Source organism: Drosophila pseudoobscura, chromosome X, assembly GCF_009870125.1.
Source record: "Drosophila pseudoobscura strain MV-25-SWS-2005 chromosome X, UCI_Dpse_MV25, whole genome shotgun sequence".
Taxonomy (NCBI): domain Eukaryota; kingdom Metazoa; phylum Arthropoda; class Insecta; order Diptera; family Drosophilidae; genus Drosophila; species Drosophila pseudoobscura.
This window is the reverse complement of record NC_046683.1, coordinates 8,017,792-8,040,024: the sequence shown is the minus strand read 5'-3', so window position 1 is coordinate 8,040,024 and position 22,233 is coordinate 8,017,792. Positions and strand designations below refer to the sequence as shown.

Genomic DNA, 22,233 nt, shown 5'->3' with positions numbered 1-22,233 from the left:
CAATGGTCCTCTGTGCGACTCTTTCCTCAAACTCAATCTCAAACGATCTATCAGTGGTACAAGTTGGCGGTTCTAACTCTTCTTGTCTCATCATTCCGACAACATCATCCGACAATCAATCAATCCAATTGCTATAGACAATTTTCTACGTACACATAAAGCCAAGAGTACTCGTACGTTGAAATCGGAAATACCCTAGTACTGAGATGAGATGCTATGCTGAGAATGCTTTTGCCAGGAAAGGATATGCATATGCCCGCCCAAGGGAAATCCCATGTTTATTTTTTCATTGATAGAAATTTACTCTATACATATCGTTGGTAAATAAACAGTTGCTAGTACTAAAACTATATTGTATAGCATATGACATGATGTATAGCTATGATTTGTATTTTTGCTAGAGGTAAACCGAGCCACAGAAGCTTCAGGTCATATATCCTCCTTCGATATATCCTTCTAGATGAATACATATAGCGGTGGTGGCTTTATGTGTACGTAGTAATTGTTTTTGTATTCGATTTGAGCGTAATATTATGTACACCTTGACACTTTCGCTAGTCCAACCAACACAGACACGAGTGAGTCGCCCCTCCCCCGAACAATACTCGTATTGTTGTGGTAAGTAAAGATCGGTTAACGTCCACGCTAATGGAAAAGGATACAGGACTTGACCTCCCAACCATACTAACTCACACGAACACATATGTATATACATATATCCTATTAACTCACACACTTGTAGGCTGCATGCTGTAAATAATATACTGTAATATACTATGTAGTGTTATATATAGCTTACATTTTGATTGACATTCTGTCTTGGCTTGCTTCAAATCGCTTGCGCCGCTTTCGAACTGCTTTCGAACACCATACGCCTCACGCCATACGGAATGCTCTCGACAGTCACTCCATTTCTACTCCACCACCACAGCCATGTTGATAGCCTTAGCCTCTCTGTAGACTGTAGATAGCTATAACCAGCAATCGATTAACATTTGATTTTTATTTCTATTGAGTTATCGATTTATTTGTATGAGACTATATCTCATAAATATAGGACAAACTATTCAAAATTACGTAGATCAATCTGAGTAACAAACAAACAATTGAATTGGCATATTAAGTAAACGAAACTTAGCTCAACGAAACTCAACGAGAACGCGATAGTGTTCTTTCTGATCCCAACAGATCGGATACAGATACAGATATAACAACCACGATAGCTACTTACCATGAAAAAACCTAAAGAAATGAGTTCCAGTATATATGTATTGTATATGTATACTCCCCCGTCCCGCCCCGCCCAATGTAGTGTATGGAATTGTTTAAATGTTACACGCCCTATAAATAGGATTAATCAATATCTACAATACCTACAAAATAATACCTAAATACATAAAACCGTAATGTTATTCTGCATTTGAGAACCTTTCAATAATTCAATCTAGTACAATTGAAACCGCATTTGGATATGTATTTTTGTTGCAGTGAAAGTAATATTTGCTTAATATTTGTTTTGATTATATATACTACCCACCCATATATACCCCTATACTCAACCATATAGTACTCAGCAAAGTAAGCATACATGTCTCAATGTATATTTATTTTGTAGCTTTTATATACGAAACATATCTACATATATATGTACTACATATATGTATATATATATTGCCTTCCTATAAGCTCCGATAAGGAGCATAGGATCACCATCTGTAGTTCTTAATGTATACTCCAGATATACACAGATATACTGTTCTGTATGCTGTAAACCCGACCAATGAATGAATCCACAAGAAATCGGTCGACAGGAATTTCAAACAACATTCGTAACAAATTCGTATTTCCCCAACCCTCCACCGCCCCTGATCACAAAAGTGAATAAATTAAAGAAATAGACTGATTTCAAGTGGTGGTCATTCATGATTGTACAACTGATGTAACACAATGCCTTGTAAAACTCTTTCGAACAGATGCTGGAACTGCAAGATGCGTCTAGACGACCTTCGCAGGAGTCGCTTACCGGTGCCGATGCTGGCCATTTACATCCTGGACATTCGTACATGAACGGCCATCGGCGATCGCCTAGTTTAAGGTATGTATTCTATGGATTGCAATTGCCCTCAAATGGACATATGTACGAGTGTGTATGATAACACTGATACTTCCTTCCATCCTTTTGCAGGCACAATGGCTCGCCACTTGCCAGATCTCCAAGTCCTCGACGACGTGGCCATCAATACATACATCATGATATCGGGTTCTCCGATACCGTATCTAATGTTGTAGAGATGGTCAAGGAGACACGTCATCCTAGGCATGGCAACAACCATCCGCGGTATCCAAGAGGTATTTATTGTCTTGAGAAAAACCACATATACTCGTATTTTATACGCCAAATGATTCGTATGTGTGCTTGTTGTAAGCGCAGCGCATACATAAATCAATCAAATGAAAACTATGGAAAGCTATACAGAAAAATTTAGAATTGTCTGTCCGTATACGACAGCGTATTTACCAAACATTTTCAATTCGAGAACAACACATTGTATTTCAGTTATTCGTGCTTACAATGGGTACACACAGAGTGACCAAGCAAGGATTCGGCATCAGCCGGGGCTCTTTTTTATCTATTTTGTAGTATCTTAGTTATATGCAGATATATATGTCTACAATTCCATAGCCTTAAACGAAAATCTTTTGATACAAATACAAATACAAAATATATATTCAAATAAATATATTCATTTATGTTTTGGTTCTGTCCTCAGTTGGTTCGATTATTAATCGATATCGTTTTCATTTTCCTATTCAAACAAAAATAATCGGAGAAACAGAAACCAAAAAAAAAAACTATAAAATTAATGCAATTTCTTGAAAAAAACCTAACCAAATAAAACAAAAACGAAAAACAAAAAACAAAAAAACCAAAAAACAAAAATACGTAAACTGTTGTGCCCCGACATCCTTAATTATTACGTTTTTTCTTTATTATTGTTGTTATATGTACAATATAGGTTCATGGTCAGCATCGACAAGTCCGGCCCGTTCGCCTTCGCCTTCTCGTTATGGTGGTCATTTGTCTCGCAGTAAACGCACTCAACTGCCTTATCCCACATATGGGACAACAAGTCTATGTCAAAGGTCACGATCGCCGAGTCCCGCTCGACTTCAGGAGATGCGTGAACGAGACAGACTTGGTTATGGGATTGATATGGGTACATCTTTAGCACTCTTGTTATCTAAAGTCGAAAAATCAAATCAAAGATCAAAATCAAAACTAAAATCAAAACTAAAATCGAAATCAAGCTACAATCAAATCAAAAATCAAATTTGTTTCTATATATGCTAGTACTACTTTCTTCTACACAAATTTCTTCAATCATATTTCTACTTTTACCAACAACATCAATCAGATCTCAGACATGCTTACTCGTAACTAACTATTCGTATTCGTACATAGTTGCCAAAACATGCTTAACATGTACATGTAATTGTCATGCCAAGACGTTCAATCAATCAATCAGTCAAACAATCAATCAGTCAATCATAAGCTTTAAACAACAGAATAGTTTGTTTAATACATAAACCACACCACAACAGCTCGCTCTCAGATCTGCGAGCGTTTACCATCTCGAACAACCAACCAAAAACCCATCAATCAATATCAATCAATCAATCAATCAATGTACTCAACTATTCGTACTCGTACTCTTGTTACTACTCCTAGCGTTACGCAGCAGTTCATCGTTTTCATTTCATTTCTCTAGATGCCCATATATCCTCCACCTACTACTCTTATATTATACTATTCGTTATCTCACATCTCGTACTACTACTACTTCTACTACTACTACTACTGTATGGTTCTACTCGTGCCATGTACATACAGACTTCATCCCATGCTCATCCTCAAAAACTACAGAACTCGAAAACTACTCGTACAACACACACCCACACACACAGAATATCTCTGGCAAATAACGTGTATTTTTGTTTGTTTTTTTTTGTTTATTCAATTTTAAAAACGCGTTGTAAGATATTTGAAATTTGTTAGATTACCAACAAGTCTGGTTAGATACGACTGCTACTCTTATTCCTTCACGGACAGGGACACGCTCGACGGACTTTGGGAAAGACATTGATTGGGGTTGGGATTCAAAGTAAAACGTAGTCTTATACAACAACATTTTGTACTGTCTTTTTGGTCCGCAAAAAAACCTGTGTTTCCAGTGTTGAGAAATGACCTTCGTTAGTAGTACAAGCGTATCCTAGGGCCGTATCCTACTGACCAAGAATCTCTATTTAAAGCTTGCTTCTTGTTTCTTTGCCCTACTACTCGTACTACACACCACCCGTAAAAGTGCCAGCCACACTATGTTGTTCAGGGCTTCATTCTCGAGCATTTCTCTAATATATAACAAAAAAAATATATATATATAACATACATAAACTATTTGGGTGGTAAAAAAACTAAAAAAAACTGTCATTAGCCATTATACTATGTAACTAGAGAAATACTTAATTTGGGCTGAAGTTTATGGGTGTTTCAGTATCTAGACTTGTGTGTGTATATCTTAACTATCTCTATCTTAACTATCTGTGAATGTTTGTCCTTAGCATTTTGCACTCTACTCTTCCGTTGATATCTTGAATCTGATTTCATACGTTTTCGTCGCTCTCTCGTACTCTCACTCGTACCCACCACAGTCATGCATGTTGCTAGCTACCAATCGATCGACCACCGCCCTGAATCATCCAACAACTTATGTACAATATACTCTAATATCTAGCACACTTGTTACTGTTATTGTTCTATATATCGCATATGTATATTCAAGGTCGTGTGTATTTCAAGAGAGTGGTTAACAAAACACTTTCTTGACATACTTTTGCATACAATATGATATACAATAGTGAATACATATTACTTCGAATTCTTTACGAAGCTGTTTGGCGATTCTTACTGTTATGTTTGAACGCTGGACAAGTTTGTGGAAAAATTGAAGGGCTGTAAAGACCTGGAGCATGTTCGCCTTTTGCCAGATTTATACAATATTTTCATTATCCAAACTAATGGGAATCCAAGATGCTAATACGTTTTGTCCGTCTGTCAAGCCAAAAGTTCCATAAATTTAAAAGAGTTTTACTATTATTATTTTTGTTAAAGATCGTACAAAATCCGAACATGCTCCGATTGAATCGTTCGAAATTGGTTTGTTTCTAATGTATATACTCGTGTTTCTTTGTTTAATGAGTCTTGCCCTTGTTGATAGCGCAATAAAGAACAATGTAGGCACTCACCGTTCAATGTCATACCTACATATATATACATAATATTTGTATCTTACTTGCATCGATTTATGCTATACATTGCGTTTGGTTAATAGACGCGACCGTTGGACAGTTGAACGGAAAAGTAATCTCTAATTGTGTTCCCGACAGGTGGCACGCATGTGCAGCATAGCTACCCAACGCTAGCCTCCCGTCGTGCCGGAATTGGACGACGCCTACCACCGACTCCAAGCAAACCGTCAACACTGCAGCTCAAGCCAACCAACATTAATTTTCCCAAGCTGAATGCGAGTCCAACTCACGTAAGTGATCCATGCCAAGTCGCATACCAAAATCAGCCTATACTTACTCCTTCATCTTGCTCCATTTCAGACGCACCACTCAACGCCCCACAGTGTTCACTCGCTGCCGCATCATCGTGACCTGCTGCGGGACCCTAGAGATATGTATTATAGTAGTAGAGACCGCGAGCGGGATCGCGAACGCCTTAGGGATCGAGATCGGGATCGGGATCGCCTGCACGAGTACGACCTGCGCTTCGAATACAGGGATCGGGAGCGTGAGTTGTATGAGCGGGAGCGTGATCGCGAGAGAGAGGTGGAAAGAGAAAGGTAAGTCTAGTCTAGTGCAGTCATGACCGACATGAAGCTCTAACCTGAAGTTGTAAAATGTATATATTTCCCAGACTGGAATATATAGCACCGCTGTCGTTTGAACAAGCGCTGGCTATGGGCCGAACAGGTCGTGTACTGCCATCTCCAGTTCTTAATGGTTTTAAGCCAAAGAGCGGACTTAATACTCGACACTCCGATTCCGACGAGGAGGACTGGTGCTAGCAAAGGCTTTGATTGCGATCGCGTAATCGAAAGGATCAGATCTGGGTATAACATCAGGCCATATGCTCATCGTATTCAGCACCAAATTTAGATCACAATTTTGATACGATACGACGCATAAATCAACACCAACGCCAATACCAACACTTACACCAACAGCCACAACAATATACACCAATCAATCATCGGTATGTAGATATACCAAGATCCACTTTAACACTAACACCCACCACCCCCACCACACTAACACCAAAAGATATCAAGAAATTGGCTGAAGAAGAAGAAAGCTTACACGAATCAACAAACCCAAATCGACAACCGCAATCGCAACGAGCAAATGATGATCAGCAAATACAACAGCTACTAGTAACACAACAACAACAACAACAACAGCAACATGAATGGCTACCATGCTGCCACAAGCCGTACGAATCCTCACTGATGGCAATCTCATTGCCAGAAACAAGAACAACCTCGCCCCACTTCGATTATGAAGAATACATAGGAACTATACCACGGACTAGGTCTAGGACTAGGACAACAGCAATCGACACTGCAACAACAACACCAAGGACAACAAGAAATGAAAATGAAGCAATGATATTAAGTGTACCAATTACAATAACAACACCAGTAGCTATTAAAAAGATCTATTCTGATAATGACATTAAATATAATGCTATTTCCGATCTACATGATGGTTGGATAGAAACACCATCAGCATCAGGTGCCCATCATTATCACCAGCCAGAAGAACTACTACTACAACCACAAGAGCAATCACAGCCGCAGCAAACACAGCATTCACAGCAGCAGCCGCATCCACAGCAACATCACCCGCACCATCCGCTGTATTCGTATCATACGCTATAAGGGAAGGGGGATGATGATGATGATGATGAACAGAAGCCAGAACCAGAAACCGCTGAAAGTGTAACTTTAATTGTAACTGAAACTGAAATGAGGTGTAAAAAGTACGAGAGATCAAGGAATAGGAGTTAGGAGATCGCTAAGAGTAGGAGTAAGGTGTAAAAGGAGGATAGGGAAAAGAATATGGATATGAAAATGAATATAGGTATAGGAATAGCAACAAACTCAATGTCAGATATGAATGATATGATATGATGATATGATATGATAGAGTGTATTTATTTTATTGTACTAAATGCCTAAGAAACCAAACAAGCAAAAGGGAACTATATTTCGAAAAGCATAACATACTTAGATTGTAGGTCTACAATATAGGTAGTAAATATTGTAGGGGTACTCGCATACATTATACATTGTAGGTTTATCTAGGACATAGCTCGATGAATCTGTAATCTGAATCTGCAAGCGTTTTTGTCTTGTTTGTATTTAAAGTTAGTAATTCAATTATGTACATTTAAATGCAAAATTATATTTATTCTCCTGTACATACAAGTTTAATGTAGATATCAAATTTTTTGTATGTAATGTATTTACCTACGACTACGATTATACACACACTCACACACACACATGCATACTTTCGACCGAGACGTACACAGGAAATCCGAACCCAAAAAAAAAACAAATACTTAAACTTGAATAGCAAACAAATGATTCGCATTTTGAATACCTAAGGATTTTTTCATTCATTCGTGTATATTCGAGCGAATACTCGCCCTCTCTCTATCTGTCCCTCTCCTTCTTTTGATTAATCGAACATAAACCACTACTAAAGCTAAAACTAAAACAATAACTAATAGCAATAGTACTGCAAGATCAAAACCCAATACAATACCAATATACAATATACACAGCCTCAATCATGACCAGCTGCATACATACCATACGTATCTATGTAAATTAGAGTCTGTGTCTGTACAGACTTTGACGAGGTAGCGGAACATTACTTTATTTTCTGATACACAACAATATACGTGTACGAACGAGCCTCATTTTCATTTCTCAGAGAACTTACTTTAACTTCAGGAACATGCCGTGGCATCTGCTCTTTGAAGGTTAAAACTGTTTCGATTCGTTCGCAAGAAAAGTCTGTACATGATGTGAGGTGTAGGCTAGGCTAGTGTAAATGATGATGATGATGATGATCATACCTGATAGATAATCCTCGTTTAAATAGTATACATGCATAATCGATATCGCCTATCTAATCTTGCCTTTACGAGCAAAAGCCTTAAAACATTGCCATTTTATTATTCGAAAATATGAATCTGCTTAGTCTGATTGCATTGTTATTTAATTTTCAATTTTTTCGGTATATCCGTAGCGACGTATACATATATGTATATAGATACCAGTATCCGTATACCTCTCCAGCTCATGCAAAATGGAAATGTGAATCTCATGCACACACATACACACCTCCACCTCCCTCACTCGATATCGAAATCAGCATCACATTAACGCAGGCATATAGCAGAAACAGCATTATCACTGCAGTCATTAAGACAGTAAGACAACAAATGATTGACTAATAAGATCCTAAATCAAAACAACCAGTTAGTGTATAGATAGACGACGAATCATGGGTTACATGACGGACATGAACATGACGACGGGATATCGAAGAGCGCACAAATATTGTAATTTAAACAAAAAAGTGAATCCATAACTTAAGTAAATAATTATAACCGCTGAGCAGTTATGCGAATTTACACAGCAAATGTACTTACGATAACGAATACGAATATGATTATGATTACGATTACGAGAGTAGGGTTTTAGGAGGCATACATACAGAGAAGGTGCATAAAAGACGACAACCAAGAAAAGCAAACACCAAACCGAAACCAACTTAGCCATGTTCACTACAGCAATGTACTATAATTAATTATACATATTACGAGTAAAACTTAGCAATACGGAAAATACCGACAAAACCAAAAAAAAAAAAAAAAAAAAACCGGAAAACACGAAAACCGAATACAGCAAAACTGAGAAATAGAAATGCATACATTTTTAATAATTATATTATATTACGGATACATACAAGATCGATTTATAAATATACACTCACAAGCATACATATATGTACATGCATAATTATACAATTTACAATACAATAGTCTATAAACTAGTGTCAAACAAAAAACAAAACAAAACGAAACCAATCCAAAACCAAAATCACAACAAAAACCAAAAGAATCCATAGCTTAACAATGGGAAAAGTTACAAGAAATGAAATCTAATATCTGATATAGAAAATCGCTCGCTCGCCAATCTGCTTGCCTTACATACAGTTCAGTACAGAACAGTACAGTACTAAATGTATTACTCGTGTTTTTCCAAGGTGCCACCCTTTGACTACTTCCAAAAAAACATCAACAATATTTGTAATTGTAATTCCGATTTATTATTCTGTTGTACATTCATTGAGTTATACGTACGCTACGAATCTATTCCTTTTCGAATCCTTTATCGTAGGCTAAGATCGTGTCCACATTTCGCCCTGCTTGCTTAGGCCATCCATCATCCTCATGGGTGTGGGTGGAGTGGAGTGTAGAGTTCTTGGTGAGGCAGCTATTGGCTTCATTTCGCTAGTAATGCCAAAAAAAAAAACAAAAAATACAAATAAAATAACAATACAGATAGTATAAAGAATACAAATGGAACATCAAAAAGTGGAAATGAGTACAAAATGTGAGAGTTAGTTAATAATAAGGTTCTTATTTTGATATCGTACATATGTACATATATCCAATCCATTACGCCTCTAGAGGAACTATTTAGTTTTAGCAAATTATTGGCATCTAATTCGATTTCGATTTGCTTTTGAAGGCCTTAACCAACAAATAGTTCGCTTCTCCCATTTGGGCCCCTAGCTAGCTGACTGTGAACTCTACCAAAGTACTCTACCACATGCCCCAAGCCACACGCGTCACACTCGCCACATTCGCCACAGATGCTTAGCCACAAAGTACTACCACATACAACATATATTGATTAGGAGCCAGGTGCCAGGTGCCAGGTGGCAGGTGCAGGTGCAGGTAGGGACTAGATCAACATTAGACCATGAACAGAAGAGATCGGATGCTACGATATTTCGGGGAAGAACAATTGGGGGCCAGCAGGCAAAAACCACGTCCCTCCATCTACCAAACTAGATGCCAAACAAAAACTGAAGTATCCTATAAATATAATTAAATATATTTATATGTACTACCATGTGCTGCCTAGCGTCGCGTCGCGAGTTCGATTGTTCTTCCAGGTTCTTGAATTATTGATTTTTTTCATACATAGAACTACTGTACAGACATTGCCTAAACTCCACTGCGATCCCCGATGCCCGTTACCCGTTACCCGATGTCCGATCCTATCCGACTTCAAAACCGATAGAGAGATATAGCTGGAAATCTGGTGAAATAGTGAAATACTATACTTGTGTGTAGGTATGTAGCCCGTGACCCAATGAGCACAGGGTACGGTACGGTGGCTGCCGCCGTGCCAGGTCCTACGTCCAGGTCCACCCCCAAAGCGGTCCACCGCACCACACAATCCTGTGCTCACTGTCTCATGCCGTGCCGGTATGCTGCTTACCTTCTTTACCTTAACCATAACTTGAACTTGAACTTTAACGTTAACCTTAACTTGAACTTGAGCCCTAACTTAACGATTCGCGATATTCGTATATTTTTGTTAATTGTTTACTGTCTGGTTTGAAAGGTCACATGAGAAATCTAAAAGTAGCTCGGAATTTTATACAAAGCAACCGAAAGGAAATCAAGAAAATATGATATGATGATATACTATAGTAGTAGGGGATTGTCTGTGGTCTCTCTGGGGAGTAGACGGACGGGAAAGAGCGGAATAATATATATATACTATATATATTAATTTAAATTAGACAAATTTAATGGTAATCGCTAAAATGTAATGACAATGCGCATATACATTATACATATATATTGTATACACACGTATGTATGTATGTATGTATACATATATAAATGTATGTATATATAGTATATATTGAATAACTGAATACACTAAGTAAATGACGCAGTTTAACTAATGGTTAAGAGACGCTAGAGATAATTGAACTACATTTAATAATACGTTTAATTATGTATAATTATAAAGAGGAACTTGTAATTTATATACAAGACAAGATATACATACATAAACATATAATAACATAAATACCTGCCTTCAACAAATTTGTTAATAAAAACTATTAATACTTTCTTATTTTACATAAAGTAAAGGAATTACATAATAATACCAAAGACAAACAAAAAAAAACCAAACAAAAAACTAAAAAAAAAACTAAAAAAAAACCAATAAAACAAAATGAATGCCAGAAAAAATTACAAACCTAATGGACTTGGAGTTTTTTTATTAGCCATTTAAATTATAAACTTAAAATTAAAAATTGTATTAATTATTTTATTTATATTTTACTATTATTATATATTTAAAAATGTGGATATTTTATTGGTTTACCCTTAAATATGATGGTATTTATGGATGGATACTTGTGTGGTTCCCATATGAAGCCCTTTTTGCACTTGCTGTCCTGCTCATATTCATGCCTATTCATGAAAATTCAATGAGTGGAAAATGTTCAGAGTACACTTCCTACAAGAGTTCAACAAATGTGGCTGTGGTTGTGGCTGTCCCCAAACCCCTAAAATTCAATTTAGAAGAGTTCTCCCAACATGAACAACAATCTATGATGAATCAGAATCAATGTTTATATAAAGCTATAGGTCCCTCAAGTGCTCCAACCCCCTGTCTGTTTCTGGGGGTTTTCTCAAACGCGTGTCGTCGTCCAACCCCCCATGTGGCTACTGTGGCTGCACTCCCACTATTTTATGGGATTTTTATAGGATGAGTCCTGTAAGTGGTTTTTGTGGTCCGTTATTGCCACAGCTGTGTATGAAGTGTTAAGAGCCAACAGCTGGGCGGCTGAGCTCTGGATATACTCTGGGCAATCCAACCAACCCCCTAGGAAGCCAAGTCAGCTGGTCAGGGGGCATGCGCACGGGAGGGCCAAGAGCAAACTAAGGCGCAGCCACAACTACGGGTACATATTGATTTTGGGTCACACAGTATACAGTAGTTACAACAATTGGGAACGTTAGCAGTGCAGTTAGCGGCTCGCACCAGAGAATCCACCTTAGACTACTCCCATCACAAAGGAAATCTTCACTCAGTCAGGGCACACACGGAGCACTAGAGTCCAATGGATGGAGTGATAAGCTAGCACTGGAAGACGGACAGACATAATTGCTGGCAGCCTATGCAAACAATACAAACAATGAGCGATGGGCGAGACATCTAGAAGGTAATTGAAATTGAGAAGACTGAAATCGGATTTTTGTGGCATGCAAGTCTCGGGCCCATAAGCAGAGGCCCTCACATATCCTCCCCGCGCAGCCTCCTGCAACTAGAGTCAACTCTCGAGAGTCCCGTCCCGGCCCCAACATGGAGATACCCATTTCGAATATACTGCTGCTTTGCCTGATCTTTTTGCTGATTGGCGGGGTCATCATGATACTGCTGCAGTATCTGATATTCATAAAATTCTCCAACCTGCCTGACGAGAGCGAAGAGCAGAAGCGGATGAATGCCAAATACACCCTGCCAGTGGTAAGCCATCCCTATCCCCACCTATCTATTATCCATCTTATTAATTCATATTTAACTATTGACAGAACATCAAACAGACAGCAAGGAACCTCAAGGCCCCACCCAATCCCGTCAACAGCTGCGAGAACCACCAGGAGAGTCTTCAGGGTGCCTCGGCTTTGATTTCCCTCAACTTTGTGATGCAGTTCCTGTTCCACGAGTTCAAGAACTCGAACCGAGTGCGTAAATGGTTTTACCGGAAGCTCTCCATCGAACTGGATGAACTGATTACCAAGACAACCACCGGCAAGCTCCTTGACAAGCTGACGGTGAGTCCTTAATCTCAGAGAATATATTGCACAGGCGAAGGGACTAATGCCCCGTGGCAATTTCAGATCAAAGAACTGGAGTTGGGGGATCAGTTTCCGGACATCAAGTCGCTCTCCGTGCACAATGTGGAGTTGGACGAGCGGGAGCAGCGCATCGAAAATCTGGACCTGCTGCTGGACATCAACTACGTGGGTAACTTCTCCACATCCATCGATGCGGACATGGTGCTGGGCAAGAAGGGCTCCATTACGCTGAAGGTCAAGCATTTGTCAGGCATGGCGCGTCTGCAATTCACCCGAAAGCCGTATACCCACTGGTCCCTGAGCTTCCTGGGCGATCCGGAGCTGATCCTGGACATTGAATCAAAGTACCAGGGCCGCCAGATGCAGTCGAATATCACGAACCTCATATCCAATCAGATACGCAAGGCGGTGAGGCGGAAACACACCCTGCCCAACTATAAGTTGCGCTACAAGCCCTTCTTCCACTGGACAGCCGAGGAGGAGACCGTCGACTGTGACATCCAGCCCAACGGTCTGCTCACGGTGAAGGTGGCAGAGCTCTCTCGACTAATGCCCTGGACATCGCCGGGCAATGGCGACACCTACTGCACCATTACCCTGGCGCCGGTGCCCTTTATCGAGGCGCATCAGAAGGACCACCGGCATGTGCTTATCTCCCTGGACGTGTTCATTCACAAGGCGAAGAACCAGCAGATCGGCATCGTCTTCAAGCAGAGCAACAGCCAGCTGGTGAGGATCGAATCCGTGCTGCCGAACACACCGGCATGCAAGTCCAATCTGATGGCCGGTGATGCACTGGTGGCCATCGAGGGCAAGCAGGTGACCACCATCCAGCAGATCGCCAAGGTCGTGAAGACCCTGCAGGCCACCGTCTTCTGTCTGCGCATCGAGCGTGTCATTCCCGGCATCATACGTAACGATGCCATCCTGGAGGATCTGGAGAAATACGATGAGCTGTGCGACATGACCTCCGCCACCGCCAAGACCGAACCCGAAGCGGAGGCCACTACTGCAGAGACGGTGGCCAAGCATCTGGCGGTAAAGCCCAGTCTTAGTCGCTATGCGGCAGAGTCTGGCCTCACGGGCCAGACCCCCACCAATTCCCCAAAGAAGTCCAATCTGATTGCCAAGGCCATCAAGAAGACCATGAGCCGGGAGAGCAGTGACAAGGATAAGGATAAAGACAAGGAAAAGGAGAGGGAGAGGGAAAAAGATAGAGATAAGGACAAGAATAAAACTGATGACTCTTCCACGGACAGGGGCGCCGATGAACCGGTAAACTACTTCTATCAGCACTCGACGATCGACTGCGCTTTCAGTCCCCTGATACACATGGATGATGTGTGCAGCTTCCAGCTGGATGCCAACAGTCGCTTCCTCAATGTCTGCGTCTTTGGCAAGTGTGCCGGCGAGAGTGTCCTGCTGGGCTACAACAATGTCCAGATCGGCCAGATACTTGTCGAGTGCTCGGAGACCAGTCTGAATCAATGCCTCCGACAGATAGCCCTGAATCCGGCCTCCCTGCAGGAAGGGTAAGTCTGCCATTCGCCCAGGGATAGCTTAAATCTGCAAAGGACCTGTTTTACTTTAAATCTGTCTGTAATTTATCCACAGGAAGATGCACGACCTGGCCAATCAGTCTGGCTTCAATCCGAACCTCTGCTTTGGCGATATTCTGTTTGGCTTCGCCTGGATGGGAAATCCGAACGTTACCGTCGGCGACCCACCCACCACCAAGAGCGGCTCCAAGTCCCATTCCCCAGCTAGGTAATCTCTGATCATTGCAGTGAATGCGAGGGATAGTTCCTAATTGTGATTCCTTTCGGCAGAACTCAAATCGAACGTGGACAGGACGAGCCCTCATCCGAAACAGTTTCACTGAAGTCATCGAGCACTCTGGCGGACAGTGCCATTTCCAGTAGTGGCTCCAACAGTGCGGCCCCAAGAGCCCACAGCTTTGTGCGGACGCACTTCCATCGGGCCACGCAGTGCGACTTCTGTGGCAAGAAGATCTGGCTGAAGGATGCCATGCAGTGCCAGGAGTGTTCCATGTGCTGCCACAAGAAGTGCATAGCCAAGTGCCAGAATGCCACCGTCTGTGGGCCCGTAGACTGTTCGGGTTCCCTGCCGCAGCCATCCACCTCCGCAGCCACTCCATCGGGGGTGACGAAGCCAGAGTTCACCATCACGCAGGCGGAGAACTTGGAGCTGTATGAGCCCAAAACAGGCTCTGTGCAACTGGAGGAGGCAGCCGCGACGACGGGCGAACAAGCACAGGTGCAAGTACAGGCTGGACTGGAGGTGCACAGGTCTAGTCTGACGGGGATGCTGGCACAGGGGATCAAACGTCAGGCGAGCAATCTGGACATACCCGGCATTGTCTCTTCGCTGACCGGCAGCGGCCAGCAGATGAACTCCAAGAGCCTACCGCCTAGTCCTCAGCACACTCCCTCGCGGTGAGTCCACTAAATGGGTCTATAATCTCCTTTTGTTTTAACCTCTCTTTGGGTGGGCTCAGCAAATCGTCAATTGTGGAGGAGGTGGCGGCCCCCCTTGGGCATCAGAATCCCTTCGAGCGGGTAACCCAACACCTGGAGGCACTGCCAGCGGAGTGCACAGTCCTCAGCTTCGAGCAGGTCATCATCATCACCGAGCCAATCATTAGACACAACCGCAACGAGGATCTGATGAACCTGGCCAAGAGCTCCAGCAAGCATCTGTACGCCAGTGCTCCACCTGACGAGCGGGTGGCCAAGATCAATGAGCTGGTAATTGCCCAACACTCATCATTAATACCTTGTGATAACTAAATGATCCGTTTTGCAGCTGACAAAGCTAAAGATCGCCTTAGATGCGGAGACAGAGGGCTATACAATGATGAACGATGCCGAAAAGGCCACAGAATCATCGCCCTATAAATCATCGACGATCAGTGTGGAGAACAGATCAGACGAGCGGGTGCAGGCCCTCAGTATTATCATGCTCTATCTGTGCACGGGACTCCAGCATGCCCAGGGTGTGGTCCTGCAGTAATATATACCAGACGACAGATGCCCCATTAATCATGATTCATAATACCTACCCTACCTAAACACCTACCTATACACCTACCTATACGCATACTTATTCGTGTGTACTCGTAGTCGATTCGTAATTATTTTTAAGATCGTAGACTGGAAATGTCAATGTTAGTGAAACCTATAGGCATTTTTAATCCGTGTTGTGGCATACTCTTACCTAAAAGTATTTAATTTTTAGCCGTTTGTTCCAATCAAATTTTAGTTGTCTTTTGCGCTTTATTTGTCGTATCGGCTCGGTTTTAAAATTTGTCAAATTTGTATATAATATTTAAACGTTGGATGTATCAAAATCCGATATGAACATCAAATGATATCTCTAGTGTTTCAGTTTTGTTTTTGACGAATAAAAATTTTAAATCTAGAGTGCATTTCTATTGAATGCAGGCCCCCCGCCGAGGCCTGTGAGAAAGAGATTACATATATTGTGTTCAATCGAGGAATGCAGAAATTTATTTGAATTCCATTACCTGTAACCATATATTTTATAATTAGTGCTTGTGTTCCATAAACACCCAAGCTTTTAAGCTTGTATACAACCTCTTCTCTAAGCACACAAGAAATATTTTTAGATACCTTTTCAAAAGCTTGAAAAGTTTTGTTAGCTTTTCAACTAATATTGCCTTGCCATCAAAAATCATTGACGGGGCTTTTGATAGCAGCAATCAAGCTTTTAGGGCTTTTGCGTCTTTGGTACCCACGCCCATGCAGTAGATTGACTTTAGATTCATTGTAAATCAGGCAAGACAATGACTGGAATGGAATGGCCTTACGTGCATATACGTGTCCTTGTCAGGCATTTCTTTGTCGGGTTGATAACACACAGCAACGCCATTAATTAGTGTACAATTATATATTAAATATGCGCCACATGAAAATGTCTTGCTCTCTGTCAATTTGTTTTGACTGGCAAGTGTGCGGAAAATTTCGTCTATATACATAGGCAGTTCCGGTATCGCAGCAGCAGATGCGTAAAAGTCGCTTCTATAAGTATCCCCCCTCCCACCATACATCCATCACATACATACATTCATGTGTACATATACGATCGAGGATATTTATGTATATTATTAGCGTTTCGCACTGATAATATTCTGGGCTCTCGCACTCTCGTAATGTCATGTCCCTCTCTTTGGGGCTCTCTTTTCGCATTGAACTTTTACACTTTTTTGTTGGCAGAACAAGAGCGTTTGGGCCAAGAGAAAGAAAGACTGTTTATATCAGAGGCTATTGCTCTTACGATGACAAGACATTTTGGTGCGATGCAACGGCTACCCTTATAGATGGGGTCTTTAGACATACGCATTGCCATTCGCCAATGCCATTTCATGTATTTTTGTTTTAAAGAATGTCAATTTTAAATGAAGAATCCAAAAATGCATTCATAAATAGGTTGGGATTATAATCTTCTAATCGAATCACCGAAATATTTTTGAGATCTTATCTATTAAAGATCCTATTGCGGTTGTCATGTCTGAGGATAGCTTTAATTTTAAGAGATACATATGTATGATGAGGAACGACTGAACAGGTAGTGAAAGGACAAAGTACCCCCATAATACTGATCACTAAACGAGATCTTACTGTAGGAGTCGTGTAACATTAAATGATTTGCCATCTAATATTTTATTTTCGATGTTAATGAAGATTAATACATATCACACTTTATAGTTGTACGAGTAAGAGTATCGTCTCTTCGAATAACCACAAGAAATGCCAATTTCTGTGTTATTATTTGTTTTTCTTGCCATTTTATTTTTCATTTGTTTTGTTGTGCGCAGTTTTCTTTCTTCTTCCGTGCTATAAAAACCGAAAGTAAAAAGCATTTTCAATATTTCAATGCGCAAGAGACACACGTTCAGTTCGTACCGGATCAGTAGGACGTTCAAAATAATTGAATTTAAAACCGCGACTACAGTTTTTTTTGTGTCCCTTCAAATACAGCTCGAATAGGCAACGCACACTCACAAATCGGTAGTGGACAAAACTAATTGTTTTTTCGAGTGAAGTTCGAAGTGAAGTTCTGCAAAAAATTATTGACATATACTTTTAACGCAGAAAAAAACCGTCGGGACAAGATTATAAACAGTATAGCAACGAAACAACAAACAAACAACCAAGATGAGGCCCTTTGGAAACGATATTACAAACTTTGGGTCCAATAACAGTGGGGGCAATGGTGGCGCCAACGGTGGCAACCGAGGAAACAACAACGGTGCCAGCAACGGCCGTGGAGCCAACAATGCAACCAACAATGAAACCAACAATGAAGGCACATCTGAGGGCACACCTGATGCCACCACGAGAGGTGGAGAAGATCACAATGTCAGTGATGAGATCACACCAACTGACAGCTCAAATGAGAGTTCCAACGAAAGCATAGAAGATCCACGGCTGCCAGCGCACATAGCCCGTATCGGGGGCATCGCCACATGCTCACCTATTGCCGGACGCGGTATCATCCGTGTGGTGCATCGCTGTGAGGATGCCAAGGAAAATGAGCATTTGGGTAGGTATTCATACCCACGGCCAATGCACAACGCAGTTCCCTCTATAGCGATGGTAGTTTTTTATGGGCTCCAGAGTCGTTCCCAAGGTCTGATAGGGAGAGCTTTCACTGTATAGATATTTATATGTATTTGTTTGTTTCGTCTTTTCGATCTGATTCTTTCATATGTAAGTCGTAATATAAATGTATATGGAATTCTCACAACACAACAGAAATTGGCCAAGAGCCAATTTCAGTTATTGCGCACTTCCCCATACACGAATGAGTGCAACAAAATTGTTTATAATTGAGTGCTGCCCCTACAATCCATCCCGAGCACGCAAAGTGCGTCGCTACCACACACATACAATCCATACACATCCATCCATATGTACAATCCCATATGGGTGTAACTGTGCGTCAGTTTAACAAAGAAAGGTAATTTGTCGCCCCATCAATTCAATGATACACTTATCATCATAAACAGCACACAACACAAATTGTTGATAACTTTTGTGGAGATTAGCGATCGAGCCGAGTCGAGTTGATTTTGATTTGATTCGTTCTGCAATGAGACATCATTCAATTCCTTTTATGGGACAGACACTTCCTATAACTCAATAGTCCCCAGATACAACAGAGAGTGTTACCACGTTGGAGTTGGCTTGCAAGTTGCATGCCACTGGACAGCTGATTGTATAAGCTACGACTATGTAAGCTGTATAAGACTATCCAACTGTTACACTTTCCCAATCGAGTATATGCCACTCTTATACTCTTACGTTTACACACGCACTCTCTGTGGGAAGGGAATTCCCTCGCCTTTCATTTTCGCCATGCCAAAGCTTTTTCGATCGCTGACTGATTCAGTGGCCCAGAGAGAGAGAGAGAGAGAGAGAGCTGATGTCCCCTGCGTGTGGTAAGGGGAATGCCTCATCGTATTTATATTTTTAGTTGGTTGCCCCTCACGTGCTCAGTGTTGGCCAACATTTGCGTCGCGTTGGTAGTTGGGTTATCGCGGGGCCCAAATAAAGAGTAGAGCAAAACACTGATAAGACGGCCAACGATCAGCTGTAGGAATAGAGGATGGCACACCTGGTGGTAAAGGTGATTCAACAGTGCGAGACGGCAGAAGAAAGTGCACATCTGGGTAAGGGTAACGCTGCTAAAATCACGTAGATCGTATACATACATATACATACGTATAATGTTTTCCATTACTTGCCGAGAGCTTTACATACTGGCAAAAGCGCCATCGATTGTAAGCTTTTGGCTGGCGACACTCCTAGTCTCTTATACTCGTATTAATATCACAGATTAGCGTTTCAACTCTTATACCCAAGCAAAGTGTAAAACAAATCAAATATTTGCCCTAACTATAAACTTCTTGCAGACCTTTCCGAGTGCCAACTGATGACATTACCAGATGCTGTTTACCACTTGATGCGCAACACAGTGTTGAAGTCTTGCGACCTAAGTGGCAATGATCTCAAGTCTATCACCCCCAAATTTACTCAGAAATTCAGCGCCATAACAGGTGATATACTCCATTCCATTCCATCTTATTATTCTGCCTGGCATCTGAGAGATCTAACAAACTCTGAAAATTACAGATCTCAATCTCTCGTCAAACAATCTGTCGAGGCTGCCCGACGAACTTGCCAATATGACCGCCTTGGCAAAGTTGAACATATCCAGAAATTCGTTTATCGTTTTACCTCAAGTTATCTTTAAGTTAGAGAGTTTGACACACTTGGATGCTCAGGAAAACAAGATATATGGTGAGTGAGAAACTACATCACAGCGATTCCATTACCATGTTAGATGTCTTATGCCCTCTGTAACAATCGTCATTGATGCACTTGCAGAAATTGATACCGATGAGGCTATAGTGAGCAATACGCTGGTCGTTGTTGACCTGCGCAACAATCCGCTGGGCAGCCTGTGCCGTCGCAAGCTGCAGAATTTGGAGACATCGTTCCGCCTAGAGATTAGCAATGATGATGAGGATGACTGGTAGGCCAATGCAATCCATGTCATACACGCACGTGCACGCACAAAGAACAAATCTCCTCATCTCGGGAAGGATCCGGCTCCCTCATCCTCTGAGCACCTCGTCTTCGTATTTATTCTGTTTATAGTATATTTAACACACACAAACAAAAACACACACAAACAAACACAAAAATTGATTGTTATAAAATAATAAATTAACGTTGGTAAGCCCAACATTCTGGCTATTAAAGAAATGCATACATAATGCACACAATAGGCCATCAATTGTTTTAATCTCTTACTATTAAAAAACATATATTTTCCTTTGGAAAACTTGTTAGTTGAGGCTTTAGATTCTTATATGATTCTTATTTTGGTCCCTCTACAAATGCAATAATTTTGGCGAAAAGTCTACAACAGAAGCACAAATTAAACAAATCATATGAAAGCAGAGATTGTACAAAATAAAGCTTTTGGTGTGAATGATTTTTTTCATGGTCTCATTATTAGTGGGTAATTTTTGTATACTCCAGGTACTACCATTGCCTTTGTTCAATCACGTAAAGACATGCCACGCCCTGATAGGCTGCTGTATAGCAGAGATTTAGCGTGCCGAAAAACCCAGTATTTTAATGTTGTACAAATCTTCGGACGGCTATATCTCAGATAAATAGGGCCAGACCGGCGCAGGACCCACTCTCCCACGATAGTGGGGGTCCTGATTGTCGAACGGCATCAAGATGTCGACTACGAAAATGAGGCCGATTTTTGCCAAATTTAATGATGGTTACATCATGATTTTTTGCGAAAATCGTGACCAAATGAATGTCCTCTTTTCTGATGCCAATCGGGTGGCAGGACTTCGGGCAAAGGGATCGTGGGATCGGAAGAAAATCCTTGATTTGATGGAATCCATATCAATCATATTCTCTCTAGTATAATATGCATGTATATTTTGATTTCTCCTTTATTTGTGGACGGACTTGGGCGTGCCATGGCTTTTTCTGATCGAAAAAATATCCTTGATCCTTGGGTAAGGACTTCGACAAACCCAGTTATACATATTTCGATTTTTTCGCTATTTACGGTCCGATCTAGGCAGGCGATGGCTTCGTGCGATCGGAAGAAAGTCCTTACATTGATGAAGTATCTATCAAGAACCAAGGAACGAACGGCTATCACAGGACCCTGCTGCAGCAGACGGGCCGCCACATTGGCAGCGGCATCATGGCTATGGCCCGCAGCAGGACAGCTAGTGTTTGCCACATTCCAGCCAGCAGGACATCCCTTTTACCTTCCGAGAGGACGAGGAGCGGAGGAGAGGCGGAATCACCAACGGAGGAGATACCAACGGCGAACAGACTGGAAAGGCGGAGAAAACAGCGTGGGACGCACGGAGGAGGGCCATGGCAGTGGCCACAGGGAGGGTGATGAAGCGCCGTTAGCCGAACTTAATTATTAACACTTTTTTCTGAAAATATTCATCTGTTTTCGTTTTCTTCAAGTTAAAAACAGTTTTTTTCTTTTTGAAAAGTTGGCAGCTCTGGACATAACAATTGACCTGACACAATATGGTCACACTGGCACTACCCGGGAAATTCAAATTTGTATGGAGCATTGTTTTTTTCTCC

The 22,233-nt window shown here is 41.3% G+C and overlaps 3 protein-coding genes across 45 annotated transcripts in view; all 3 read left to right on the top strand.

Moving 5' to 3' along the window:
• Positions 1 to 10,900, top strand: part of cac (calcium voltage-gated channel subunit cacophony) — a 59,563-nt gene extending 48,663 nt beyond the window's left edge. For 26 of the 42 annotated variants that reach the window (XM_033384595.1, XM_033384594.1, XM_033384605.1 and 23 more), the window contains 6 exons: positions 1,974 to 2,095; positions 2,186 to 2,349; positions 3,018 to 3,218; positions 5,446 to 5,597; positions 5,668 to 5,906; positions 5,981 to 10,900. In XM_033384595.1, the coding sequence (XP_033240486.1) occupies positions 1,974 to 2,095; positions 2,186 to 2,349; positions 3,018 to 3,218; positions 5,446 to 5,597; positions 5,668 to 5,906; positions 5,981 to 6,131 (1,029 nt within the window). In that variant the 3' untranslated portion in view covers positions 6,132 to 10,900. Of the gene's footprint in view, positions 1 to 1,973; positions 2,096 to 2,185; positions 2,350 to 3,017; positions 3,219 to 5,445; positions 5,598 to 5,667; positions 5,907 to 5,980 lie in introns of those variants that run through there. The other 16 variants (XM_033384625.1, XM_033384622.1, XM_033384620.1 and 13 more) reach the window with 5 other exon arrangements.
• A 1,186-nt stretch (positions 10,901 to 12,086) lies between these two features.
• Pdzd8 (PDZ domain containing 8) lies at positions 12,087 to 16,483 on the top strand. The gene is made up of 7 exons (XM_001355042.4): positions 12,087 to 12,710; positions 12,776 to 13,018; positions 13,085 to 14,574; positions 14,657 to 14,809; positions 14,872 to 15,498; positions 15,561 to 15,810; positions 15,869 to 16,483. The coding sequence occupies exons 1-7, from the start codon at positions 12,546 to 12,548 to the stop codon at positions 16,073 to 16,075; spliced, it is 3,135 nt and encodes a 1,044-aa protein (XP_001355078.3). The 5' UTR covers positions 12,087 to 12,545; the 3' UTR covers positions 16,076 to 16,483.
• Positions 16,484 to 17,949: 1,466 nt separating this feature from the next.
• On the top strand, positions 17,950 to 20,924 carry LOC4814849 (leucine-rich repeat-containing protein 20-like). 2 transcript variants are annotated; one of them, XM_001355043.4, is made up of 4 exons: positions 17,950 to 18,628; positions 20,001 to 20,144; positions 20,221 to 20,388; positions 20,476 to 20,924. In XM_001355043.4, exons 1-4 carry the CDS (start codon positions 18,241 to 18,243, stop codon positions 20,625 to 20,627), a joined length of 852 nt encoding a protein of 283 aa, XP_001355079.4. In that variant the 5' UTR covers positions 17,950 to 18,240; the 3' UTR covers positions 20,628 to 20,924. The 2 variants fall into 2 exon arrangements, with proteins under 2 accessions (XP_001355079.4, XP_015042043.2); XM_015186557.2 differs by lacking the exon at positions 17,950 to 18,628 and adding an exon at positions 19,573 to 19,757 and having other exon boundaries at positions 20,476 to 20,627.
• Positions 20,925 to 22,233: the final 1,309 nt, after the last annotated feature.

Excerpts from the sequence above, each read along its gene's own strand:
- Pdzd8 (XM_001355042.4), top strand. The coding sequence starts at position 12,546 with ATGGAGATACCCATTTCGAATATACTGCTGCTTTGCCTGATCTTTTTG. Across the intron at positions 13,019-13,084 it reads AGCTCCTTGACAAGCTGACG|ATCAAAGAACTGGAGTTGGG; the intron begins GTGAGTCCTTAA and ends TGGCAATTTCAG. Across the intron at positions 14,810-14,871 it reads AAGTCCCATTCCCCAGCTAG|AACTCAAATCGAACGTGGAC; the intron begins GTAATCTCTGAT and ends TCCTTTCGGCAG.
- LOC4814849 (XM_001355043.4), top strand. The coding sequence starts at position 18,241 with ATGAGGCCCTTTGGAAACGATATTACAAACTTTGGGTCCAATAACAGT. Across the intron at positions 20,145-20,220 it reads GAAATTCAGCGCCATAACAG|ATCTCAATCTCTCGTCAAAC; the intron begins GTGATATACTCC and ends TGAAAATTACAG. Across the intron at positions 20,389-20,475 it reads TCAGGAAAACAAGATATATG|AAATTGATACCGATGAGGCT; the intron begins GTGAGTGAGAAA and ends ATGCACTTGCAG.